The sequence below is a fragment of the Pan paniscus genome, chromosome 18 (assembly GCF_029289425.2).
Source record: "Pan paniscus chromosome 18, NHGRI_mPanPan1-v2.0_pri, whole genome shotgun sequence".
Lineage (NCBI taxonomy): Eukaryota > Metazoa > Chordata > Mammalia > Primates > Hominidae > Pan > Pan paniscus.
Genome location: NC_073267.2, coordinates 15,614,038 through 15,626,420, shown reverse-complemented (window position 1 = coordinate 15,626,420; position 12,383 = coordinate 15,614,038). Strand labels below are relative to the sequence as shown.

At 44.9% G+C, this 12,383-nt stretch overlaps 1 protein-coding gene across 1 annotated transcript in view; it reads right to left on the bottom strand.

Annotated features, from left to right (window-relative positions):
- The window catches only part of BMERB1 (bMERB domain containing 1), a 158,016-nt gene that overhangs the window by 18,059 nt on the left and 127,574 nt on the right, over positions 1-12,383 (bottom strand). The window contains exon 3 of the mRNA XM_034951184.3: positions 2,553-2,626. Within this exon, the coding sequence (XP_034807075.3) occupies positions 2,553-2,626 (74 nt within the window). The remainder of the gene's footprint in view (positions 1-2,552; positions 2,627-12,383) is intronic.

Genomic DNA, 12,383 nt, shown 5'->3' with positions numbered 1-12,383 from the left:
CTTGGTCCAAGAACTTTGGGGTCTGGATCAGGATCCCTTTCAGGTAACATCACCATTGAGGGGTAGCAGAGAGGTACGTTGTGCTAATAGCCTGTAGTGGGTAGAGGCCAGGGATGAAACTCAACATCCCACAAGACACAACACAGAGCCCCGTACCCCCAACAAAAAATGATCAACGCCCAAGGAAGATACTGACATTTGTCAACCCCAAATGTCAATAGTTGAAGGTTGGGAAACGCTGCTCTAAGGCTCATCATGCTGCACTTGCAGCTCAGTAATAACTGCCACTTATGGGCACCCACTGTGTGCTGGGCCCAGTCTCTTTCTGCTAACTTGGGGGCTCCTTGAGAGTGGAGAACCGTTCTCTGTTCATCACTGCAAGCCCGGCTCCTAGGTTCAGGGCTTGCTGCAGAACAGCCTCTTGGGACATAGTTATTGAACTGACAGCATGGCAAAAACATTCAAGTCAAGGGTAATGGTGGGTGCTTATCTGGCCTATTTGAAAACACCTTTGCAAAAATGGTAACAGTGAGAAAATTAGGACAGTGAAAGGGATCTGATCTAACCAACCCCCATCTTGCCTTTAACCTCCAAACTGCCCTTAATCATTCCCAGGTTTAGGCCATGCTAGCTTTGGGAGACATTTAGTTTATAGTTTAAATGATTATAACCTTTCCCACCAACTAAACTGCCTTTGTAAAGCTAATAAAAGGCCCCCATGTTAGAAGGATGGGAGGAGGCTGAATTCTGCTAAGGTGTAGACATAAATGACTACAGCCATTATTCCAGAGGTCGCAAGATTCGCAACTTCCCCAATTACTCCTGCAGATAACATCACTATTGCAGAACCTAAGATCAGCCTTTTGAGATATCTTTTCAGGTTTTGCATTTCTGATGAATGATGATCCACGTGGACCTGCCACCCAGAAGTGGACTTAGCACCCCTGAGAACCATTTTTCACACACCTATGATTGCATCCCCAACCAATCAGCAGCATCCATTCTGATATAGTTTGGATGTGTGTCCCCGCCCAAATCTCATATTGAAATGTAATCCCCAGTGTTGGAGGCATGGCCTGATGAGAGGTGATTGGATCATGATGGAGGTTTTTCATGATGGTTTAGCACCATCCTCCTTGGTACTGTCCTTGTGATGGTGAGTTCTCATGAGATTTGGTCTTTTAAAAGTGCGTGGCACCTCCCGCCTCACTCTCTTGCTCCTGCTCTGGGCACGTGACATGTCTGCTCCCTTGTCTTCCGCCATGATTATAAGTTTCCTGAGGCCTTCCAGCAGCTGAGCAGACACCAGCATCATGCTTCTGGTACAGCCTGCAGAACTGTGAGCCAATTAAACTTATTTTCTTTATAAATTACTCAGTTCTTTCTTTTTTTTGAGTCGGAGTCTCGCTCTGTCACCCAGGCTGAAGTGCAGTGGTGAGATCTCACCTCACTGCAACCTCCACCTCCTGGGTTCAAGCAATTCTCCCACCTCAGCCTCCTGAGTAGCTGGAATTACAGGCACCCGCCACCACCCCTGGCTAATTTTCATATTTTTACTAGAGATGGGGTTTCACCATGTTTGCCAGGCTGTTCTCAAACTCCTGACCTCAAGTGATCTGCCCTCTCAGCCTCCTAAACTGCTGGGATTACAGGCGTGAGCCACCATGCCTGGCCTGGGACTAGCATTTTGATAAGGGTAAGCCCCACAGAGGGCAACTAACCCAGCCTGATGGGCAGGGGAAAATTTTTTGGAGAAGATGCCAAATAAGTCAGGCATTATTAACTACCAAATCTGGGGTGACTTCAAAGTTAGAGTTTGTACACACTTCATCTGTTCCCAAGTAGGATAATAATGGTCATAATTGCTAATATTTACTGGACTCTTGAGGCCAAATATCAAGCTAAGCACTTAGTTTGCATCATCTCACTGATTTTTATGATATTTAATTTAATTTAATTATATATATTTTTGAGACAGTGTCTCGCTGTGTTGCCCAGGCTGGAGTGCAATGGCACAATCTCAGCTCACTGCAACCTCCACTTCCCGAGCTCAAGTGATTCTCCTGCCTCAGCCTGCCGGTTACCTGGGATTACAGGTGTGTGCCACCACACCCGGCTAATTTTTGTATTTTTAGTAGAGATGGGGTTTTGCCATGTTGGCCAGGCTGGCCTCAAACTCCTGACCTCAAGTAAGCCACCCACCTCAGCCTCCCAAAGTGCTGGGATTACAGGCATTAGCCACCGTGCCCAGCCTCTTTAGGATATTTATACTCAATGAATTAGGCCCTCTTACTATTACTACCCAATTTTCAGAGGAGGAGAAATTGAGTCTCAGAGAAGTACAGTGACTTGTCCAAGGACAAGAAGGTGACCAGAATTCACTAGGACTTGAACCCAGGTCTGCCTGACTCGAAGTTGTGTTTGACACATGCAGTCAGGGAGCACTGCATTGCAAGAATGAGGCTCTGTCTTCCAGACCCAGGCGTACAGATGGGCCAGGCTGGGGGCCCCCAAGCACCTGTTTAGCACAAGGTGAAGTTGTAAATGGTTACCTGGGATGGCGACCAAGTTCTGCAGCTCCTGCTTCAAGTCCATGATGTCCTTGCAGAGCTGGATGTCATCCATCCTGGGGAAACAGGACACCACCAACAGCAGGTTACATCAGCAGAGCATTACACCCTGAGCATCACCCGGTTAACACAAAGAAGCTATTAAAGGCGGGTTATCTTTTGAAGAGGCCATACGTGCTCATTGTAGAGGTTTTCCCTCAAAAGGAAAAAGCCAAACACTGCTCAATTATCCCACCACCTAGAAATGATCACTGTTTTTTGTTTGTTTGTTTGTTTGTGACAGAGTCTCACTCTGTTGCCCAGGCTGGAGTGCAGTGGCATGATCTCGGCTCACCGCAACCTCCACCTTCCGGGTTCAAGCGATTCTCCTGCCTCAGCCTCCCAAGTAACTGGGATTATAGGTGCCTGCCACCATGCCCAGCTAACTTTTTTTGTATTTTTAGTAGTATTTTTAGTAGAGACAGGGTTTCACCATGTTGGCCAGGCTGGTCTTAAACTCCTGGCCTCAAGTGATCTGCACACCTCAGCCTCCCAAAGTGCTGGGATTACAGGCATAAGCCGCGGTGCCTGGCCATCAGTCACTGTTAATAACACCTCGATAGAGCTCCTTCCAGTCTTCATGTGCCTGACTTTGGTTTGCTTATATGAGTGGGTTCATATGGCATATTCAGTTTTGTTTTTCAGCTAAAGTTTACGTTTTTTAAACACTGCAGAAATTCACAACATAGAGGAAAGTCTCCCTCTGTCCTTCGGAGAGAATCATTGTCAACGGTTTAGTATGTATTCCTCTGGATTTTTTAAAAACATTATTTTTATTTTGAAAATGTTTAATTTTTTTTTTTTTATTTTTGGAGATAGAGTGTCGCTCTGTTGCCCAGGATGGAGTGCAGTGGCGTGATCATAGCTTACTGCAGACTTGAACTCCTGGGCTCAAGGGATCCTCCCACCTCTGCACAACCCCTCCCAACCCCGGCCCCTACGGAGTAGCTGGGACTACAGGCTAATTTTTAAACAGTTTTTTTGTAGAGAGAGGGACCTCGTTATGTTGCCCGGCTGGTCTTGGATTCCTGGCTTCAAGCAATCCTCCCACCTCAGCCTCTCAAAGTGCTGGGATATAGGTATGAGCCACTGCACCCAGCCTCCTCCAGATTTAAAAAAAATGCATATGCTTATAATATCATATATGACACCATTGTTATTGCACAAAAATTTTTTGCAATTTGCTTTTTTCAATTTAATAATCTTTAATAGTCTTGATCATCTTTCCATATAGGTATATGCAAATCTCCACATATTTAGTGGCTGCATAGTATACCGTTATATTGATATACAGTCATCTATTTTATTTTTATTTTTTAAATTTATTATTATTTTTATTTTTTTTAGACAGTCTCACTGTATCACCCAGGCTGGAGTGCAGTGGTGTGATCTTGGCTCACCGCAACCTCTGCCTCCCAGGTTCAAGTGATTCTCTGGCTTCAGCCTCCAGAGTAGCTAGTAGCTGGGATTACAGGCGTGAGCCACTGCACTCAGCTGATAATACAGTGATCTATTTAACTATAATTTATTTAACTATTCCCCTATTCATAGACATCTGGGTTGTTTCCTAATACATTTCTAGGATAGATTCCTAGAAATGCAATTGCTGGGTCTAGTGACATGAACACTTACATTGTAGTAGGAATTTCCAAATTGCCCTCCAGAGAGATCATGCGTGACGTTACCAACAGTGTGGCCATGGGGGACAGTGGGTGCTGGCTCCTGTCATCTCAGGAATTGGGTTGCTTTTGCAACCTAGTTTTGCATTACACATTATAATTTTGCATTACACATTATGGTTTTGTGTGTGTGCTACAAAAATTAACTCATCTTGCTGTAAACAATATTTGTAATGGCTGTCTGCAATTTCACAAATGAGATTCATCAGGATTGTGCTAATTACACCCTCATCTTGATTACTAAGGCTGGCTTTTCAGGTTTGAGCAATTTTGGCCACTGCAGGATGAACATCAGTTCCTCTAAGGCTTCTTCTCCATGCTGGATTATTTGGGGTTTAGATTCTCAGAAGTGGAATCACTGTGTACAAAGGGCTTGATATTTCCATAGCTGTTGAGATGTATCTTCAAATAGCTTCCCCGTGATACATAGGTTCACATTCACTCTGCATGTCTTTGTCTTTGTTGTTCTTGTTTTGTTTTTTGAGACAGGGTCCTGCTGTATCACCCAAGGCACAATCATAGCTCATTGCAGCCCTGAACTCCTGGGCTCAAGTGATCTTCCCACCTCAGCCTCCGAAGTAGCTGGCACTACAGCTGTGCAGCCATCATGCCAAGCTCATACTTTTTTTAATTTTTAAAATTTTCATAGAGATGGGGTCTTGCTGTTTACCAGGTTGGTCTTGAACTCCTGGCCTCAAGTGATCCTCCCGCCTTGGCCTTCCAAAGTGCTGGGATTACAGGTGTGAGCCACTGTACCTGGCCTGCACGTCTTTATTGAACATCTACTATGTTGGGCATTGTTGTCATCTCTGAGGCTTGCAACAGCAAAGAAGACCAAGCCCTCAGGAAGATGACATTTTGCTAGCAGAGACAGAAGGTAAACCCAAATACAGTATTTCAGATGGTACAAAGAAGACTGAAGCAGGTAAGGGATGTAGTGGGTCAGCTTGGAGCCAGTATCTTACTTTGTTCCTGACAACTATCCTAGGAAAAACCAGAGGACAGAAATCATATTTTCATCTTACTCATGCGCAAACAGATAAAGAGGCTCAACTGAGTACACACAGCTCATGGGGGCAGGACCAGAACTAGAAATCGACCCTTCGAAGTCTGAGTCCACTGATCTTTCTGCCTCGTTCCTCAGCGTCTCCATCAAGGGCCGGGGCTGCTGACTCCTTTCAGCAGTGCCATCTGTATACCAGCATGGGGCCCTGTCTTAGTCCGTTGAGTGTTGCTATCAAGGAATGCCTGTGGCTGACTGCTTTTTTTTTTTTTTTTCATAAAGGAATATAAAACTATTTATTAACCACTGTTCACCAGTATTTATGATAAAGTAAACAATATACAGTTGGATAACATTCTGATTACTACAAAGTTGTTCTTCCTGGCTTTTGCTGAACCAGTAAAGCAAACTGAAGATTGAGGCTACATGTAAGGAATGAGCTGGGGTAAAGAAAAAACATGCAGGTCAACAGGTTAGATTACAAAAGGTTGTTCACACATTTATGGCAGCAGGTCCTAAACTGCCAGCATCTCTAACCATCTGATTAGGTTTCTATGAGCCAAGTCTTACATATTCCATTCAACATGATCTTTTAGTCAACGTAGCAACAGGGATTTCAACATTTTGTTAAGGAATGGCCCACTAGGGAAATTTTTAAATGTTCATTTAACTTAGTTTTGTTTAGCTAGTTAAAACACACTAGCATTTGTCTTGTTTCCTCATCTGGATGTGGAAACCTGCTGTGATGGCAGTGATAAAATTTTTCCTTTCAGGAATTTTGCAAATAAACCAATTATAAACGCTTTAAAATTATCCAATTTAAATTGTCCTATTTAGAATTACTTATTTCACTTGAAATGTATGGCTTCAGGAAAATTTTCAATTTACCTTGAAGTGATTATCTCTTATTTTGCTCGGAATAATGGCATCTCAGAAATATGGCTTTACCTGTGATTTTTTGTTTGGGTGAATGCTTAAAAACAAAAAAAAAATTTATGTATGCATTTTATGGATACACACACACACAAAAACATGTAAAAAATCTAGAATGGTCCTTAGGCTTATGGGAACACAAGTTTTGATTGAGTAATGACTATGGACATTTCCCCCAACATTTAGAAAAGCTGTTCTTTAATGAAGAGGAAATAATATCTTTATAAAGACAAGAGGTTTATTTGGCTCATGATTCTGCTGGCTGGAAGATGGGACATTTGGCATGGGCCTCAGGCTGGCTACATTCATAGAAGGTGAAAGGGAGCTCATGTGTGCAGAAGTCACAGGGCAAGAGGGGAAGCAAGAGAGAGGGGGAGGTGCCAGGCTTTTTTTAACAACCAGCTGTCCAGGAACTAAAAGAGTGAGAACAGACTCACCCCCATCTCCCAGGAAGAGCTTAATCTATTCATGGGGGATCCACCCCCGTGACCCAAACACCTCCCACTGGCCTATGATGTAGTTTGGATCTGTGTCCCTGCCCACATCTCATGTCAAATCATAATCCCCAGTGTTGGAGGAGGGGCCTGGGGGGAGGTGATTGGATCATGGGGGTGGACGTCTCCCTTGCTGTTCTCATGATAGTGAGTTCTCACGAGATCTGGTTGTTTAAGTGTGTGTAGCACCTCCCTCTTTGCTCTCTTGTTCCTTCTCCAGCCACGTAAGACTTCCCCTTCGCCTTCCATCATGATCGTAAGTTTCCTGAGGCCTCCCCAGCCATGCTTCCTGTACAGCCAGTGGAACTGCAAGTCAATTAAACTTCTTTTCTGTATAAATTACCCAATCTGAGGTAGCCTGCTTAAAAATTTTTTTTTCTGGCTGGGCACGGTGGCTCACACCTGTAATCCCAGCACTTTGGGAGGCCGAGGTGGGCAGATCATGAGGTCAGGAGATCGAGACCATCCTGTCTCACATGGTGAAACCCCGTCTCTACTAAAAATACGAAAAATTAGCCGTGCGTGGTGGTAGGCACCTGTAGTCCCAGCTACTCGGGAGGCTGAGGCAGGAGAATGGTGTGAACCCAGGAGGTGGAGGTTGCAGCGAGCCAAGATTGCGCCACTGCACTGGGCAACAGAGCGAGTCTCCGTCCCAAAAAAAAAATTTTTTGTTTCTTTATAATAGAGTTACACCATGTTGCCCAAGCTGGTTGCCAACTCCTTGGCTCAAGCAATCCACCCACTTCAGCCTCCCAAAGTGCTGGGATTACAGGTGTGAGCCACTGCGCCCGGCCTCAGGTAGTTCTTTATAGAAATGCGAGAACAGACTAATTTCAACATGAGATTTGGAGGAGACAGACATACAAACCACAGCAGGACCCCTTGCCTTTTGCCACTCAAGAACAACTCATGCTGTCCATTCTAATGCCAGCATCCCAGTTTCAGGACAAGAGGCAGGAATGCCTTGCTTCAGCCTGCATCTCTTGTTGTCAGAGGCACGCCAAGCATTTTTCAAGCCGTGCCCTGGAATGTCCTAGCAGGTGACAGCTGCCTCGAATGAGCGTGGACTTGCCGGGAGGGCACAGACTGTTCCGGTGAGTTTCTATCAGTGATTGTTCAACTGGAGAGACTCCAGGTGCTTTTGCAGAGATCAGGCTACATCAAGGCAATCTTGGTCCCCAGGAACATTTGGCAATGCCTGGAGACATATTTGGTTATTATAATTGAGTGTGTGTTGGGGAGGGGTGTGGTTGCTACTGGCATCTAGTGGGTAGAGACCAGGGACACTGCTAAACATCCTACTGTGCACAGAACAGCTCCCACAACAGAGAGTGAGCCAGCCACCATGTCAATCACACTGAAGTTGAGGAATCTTGGATTCTAACCACAGAATTATCAAATTATTGATAATTTTTGAGAGGTAAGAGAGGAGAAGATGGAGAAAGGACAAAAGGAGAGACAGGTAGTGATTAGGAGGCAGAGTTTTGGCACCAAACAACTCTGGCTGAAAGGGCCATGGTACAGTGACTTCCTTTTCTGTCTCACCTAACTCATTTTTAATTATTTATTTATCTTTTTTTTTTTTTTGAAAAAGTTTTGCTCTCGTTGCCTAGGCTGGAGTGCAATGGCGCAATCTTGGCTCATTGCAACCTTTGCCTCCCAGGTTCAAGTGATTCTCCTACCTAAGCCTTCCAAGTAGCTGAGATTACAGGCATGCACCACCAGGCCCAGCTAATTTTTTTTTTTTTTGGACGAGATTTCACCATGTTGATCAGGCTGGTCTCGAACACCTGATCTCAGGTGATCCACCTGTCTCAGCTTCCCAAAGTGCTGGGATGATAGGCGTGAGCCACCGCACCTAGCCGTCATGTTTTAAATAGGAATAATGGCAGTACTATTTGCTGGGATTATTATGCACGTCAAGCATTAAGCACAGTGCCTGGGACCTACACAGTCAAATGCCCAGTAAATGCTATCTACTATTATTATATTTTTTAGAGACAGGGTCTGGCTCTATCACCCAGGCTGGAGTTCAGCAGTGCAATCAATAGCTCACTGCAGCTTCGAACGCCAGGGGTAAAAGGATTTGCCTGCCTCAGCCTTCCAAGTAGCTAGGACTTTAGGCATATGCCCCTACACTCAGCTAATTTTTAAATTTTTTGTAGAGACAGAATCTTGCCATGTTGGCCAAGATGGTCTAGAACTCCTAGCCTCAAGTGATCCTCCCATCTCAGCCTCCCAAAGCACTGGGATTACAGGCATGAGCCACCACCCTTGGCCTTTACTATTATCATCATTAGCTGTGAGAAAGAAGCAGAGAATGGCTGGGCGCGGTGGCTCACACCTGTAATCCCAGCACTTTGGGAGGCCGAGGTGGAAGGATCACTTGAAGTCAGGAGTTCAAGACCAGCCTGGCCAACATGGTGAGACCCTTTCTCTACTAAAAATATAAAAATTAGCCAGGTGTGGTGGCACATGCCTGTAATCCCCAGTTCTCAGGAGGCTGAAGCAGGAGAATCGCTTGAACCCAGGAGGCAGAGGTTGCAGTGAGTCAAGATCATGCCACTGCACTCCAGCCTGGGCAACAGAGTGAAACTCCTTCTCCAAAAAAAAAAAAAAAAAAAAAAAAATGGCCGGTGTGGTGGCTCACACCTGTAATCCTAGCAGTTTGGGAGGCTGAGGTGGGCAGGTCACAAGGTCAAGAGATCAAGACCATCCTGGCCAACTTGGTGAAATCCTGTCTCTACTAAAAATACAAAAATTAGCCTGGCATGGTTGGTAGTGGGCGCCTGTAATCCCAGCTACTCAGGAAGCTGAGGCAGGAGAATACTTGAACCCAGGAGGCAGAGATTGCGGTGAGCTGAGATCGTGCCACTGCACTCCAGCCTGGCAACAGAGCGAGACTCCGTCTCAAAAAAAAAAAAAAAAAAAAAGCAGCAGAGAAAAAAGGAAAGAGAAAATGATGTGGAAGAAGCACTATTTCTGAGGAATGGAGCTAACAAGTAAAACCTTTTTAAAAATAGCTTTCAGTGCTTATACTCTTCTTTGTAAAAGTTTTTATTTTTATTTATTTATTTTATTTTATTTTATTTTGAGATGGAGTCTGGCTCTGTCACCCAGGCTGGAATGCCGTGGCACAATCTCAGCTCACTGCAATCTCTGCCTCCTGGGCTCAAGCCATCCTCCCTCCTCAGCCTCCAGAGTAGCTGGGACTACAGGGAGGCACCACCACACCTGGAGAATTTTTTGTATTTTTGGTAGTGAAGGGGTTTTGCCATGTTGCCCAGGCTGGTCTCAAACTCCTGGACTCAAGCAATCCACCCACCTCAGCCTCCCAAAGTGCTGGGATTACAGGCATGAGCCACTATGCCTGGCCAATAAAAGTTTGTAAATGGCATTTTTATCTGATTGTAGAATGGATCCCTAATCATTGTAGAAATTTTGGAAAATACAAACAAGTACAAAGAAGGAAGATGAAAGTATGCAAAACCTTGACCTACGTGTAGCAGAGGCCACTTCTACTCCGAGGGTTCTGGTGTATTTCACAGCAATCTTTTTCCTCCATGTAACCTAAGGGTGGCGGGCTTGCCCTGGGGGCCTTTGCCCTGGCCCTTTGTCCACCTCCAAGGCTGCCCTTAGCATGTCATTGAATCCTCCCAAAAGATCCAAGCCCACAACCCATTGACAAGCGAGGTGGAGCTCTACAGAATTGCTGACGGGATTCACGCTGCAGGACTTCATCAACGTCCCTATGAGATGGCTCTGTTTTCCTCATGCCTCATCTCTTCTCTCTCTCTCTCTACCTCCTCCACACACCTTCCGCCAAAGAAGGACCATCAGGTCCTAAATCAAGCTTGTCCAAATTAGGCCCAGGATGGCTTTTGAAGGCAGCCCAACACAAATTTGTAAACCTTTTTAAAACATGAGATTTTTTTGTGTGTGTGATTTTTTTTTTAAGCTCATCAGCTATTGTCACTATAAGTGTATTTTATGTGTGGTCCAAGACAATTCTTCCAATGTGGCCCAGGGAAGACAAAAGATTGGACACCCCTGTCCTGAATTACTCAGCTCTGTTCTTCAACTTACAAACTCCAGTTGGCAAAACCAAAAGCTTCATGGTCCTTTGAACATCCTTCCAAGAAAGAAGCTTGTCCCCCGACCCCAAGCTGTCCATCAGGGTTAGGTGTCCATTCACGTAACTAAAAATCAAGTCTTTTTCTGGAATATGGAAGGATGGGTTCTGCCATTAAGGCAAACAAGAAGTCAGCATTTACGGAGCATTTACATGTAAATGCACTTTCTGTGCATAAACTCTTCTAGACCCTCACAGCAGTCCAGGAAGAGAAACATTGTTTTTAGCTCCATTTTACAGATGAGTACATGGAGGTTAAGCAACACACCCAAAGCTCTGTACTGGTAAGTGGCCTTCCAGATTCAGCCCTAGCTCCTGCTCTTGACAATTTCACCGTGTTGTCTCCTCTCCATGTGGCTCCATGAGTTGCAGCGGGCATGATTGGTTGTAGACCTTCCCCTCCCCCTTTCTCCCAGAGCTCTAATTTGTCCAGGAGGCAACCTGCCCTGCCTTGATGGAAGCCAGTCACAGAATCCCATTTGCTTTGGCTAGACACTCACTTTTCCAGGCTCTCTTGCAAGTGGAGGTAGCTATGACATCTACTCTGGGCCAATGAAATGTAAGACAACAACTTTAAGCAACCATTCCCATAGTCACATATGTGTCATAGTGCCATATAGGTGACATATGACATATATGTAACATAATGACATATAGTGACATATATAAGGAAGCCAGTGGAAGGTTTAGTTAAATATCATTTGGCTGCTTGACTTTTAGCTATATAAGTTTTAAGATCAGCTAGAAGTAAGTGGTTAAAAGCAAGCAAGGCAAGTTAAGTTTGGTGGGCTTAGAGAAAGCCCTTAAGAGAAACTCCGCTTGGGCAGGCTTCTGGGAAGGATAATTAGGGCCTTCGGTTCTCCCCTGTCCTGGTCCTAAGCTCCTACAGCCACTCATGTGAGAATGGCGAAACCGAACCTGATGAAGCCCACCAAACTTAACTTGCCTTGCTTGCTTTTAACCACTTACTTCTAGCTGGTCTTAAAACTTATATAGCTAAAAGTCAAGCAGCCAAATGATATATACCTAACCCCCCCCCCACTGGCTTCCTTACATATGTCACTATATGTCATTATGGTACATATATGTCATATGTTACATATATGTCGCTACGACACGTGACTACAGTAATGGTTGCTTAAAGTTGTTTTTCAGGACTATGGAGGCAGCTCTTGTCCAGTTCGAACCTGTTGAGATCAATGACCCTTCAACTGAACCTGTGCAAATGCTGGAGAAGTGACCTTTTGACGTCAGAGGGCCCAAAACTCCCTGAGATCATGCTAATGCTGCCATTTTCTAAACATGCACCCTATGAAGATCCAGGAAGCTTGGCTATGTATGTGCGGATTGCCAATGACCTCACTTTTCCTTGCCTCCAATCACCTCTTCCCACACTTTAGACCACCCTGCTCCTTTATTCCATAAAGATCCCTAAATTCCATCTTCAGGGAGGCAAGTATGAGACCTTTTCTCCTGCCTCCTTGCTTGGCTGCGTTGGTGTGAATAAATTCTTTTCTTTTGCCAAATCCATCA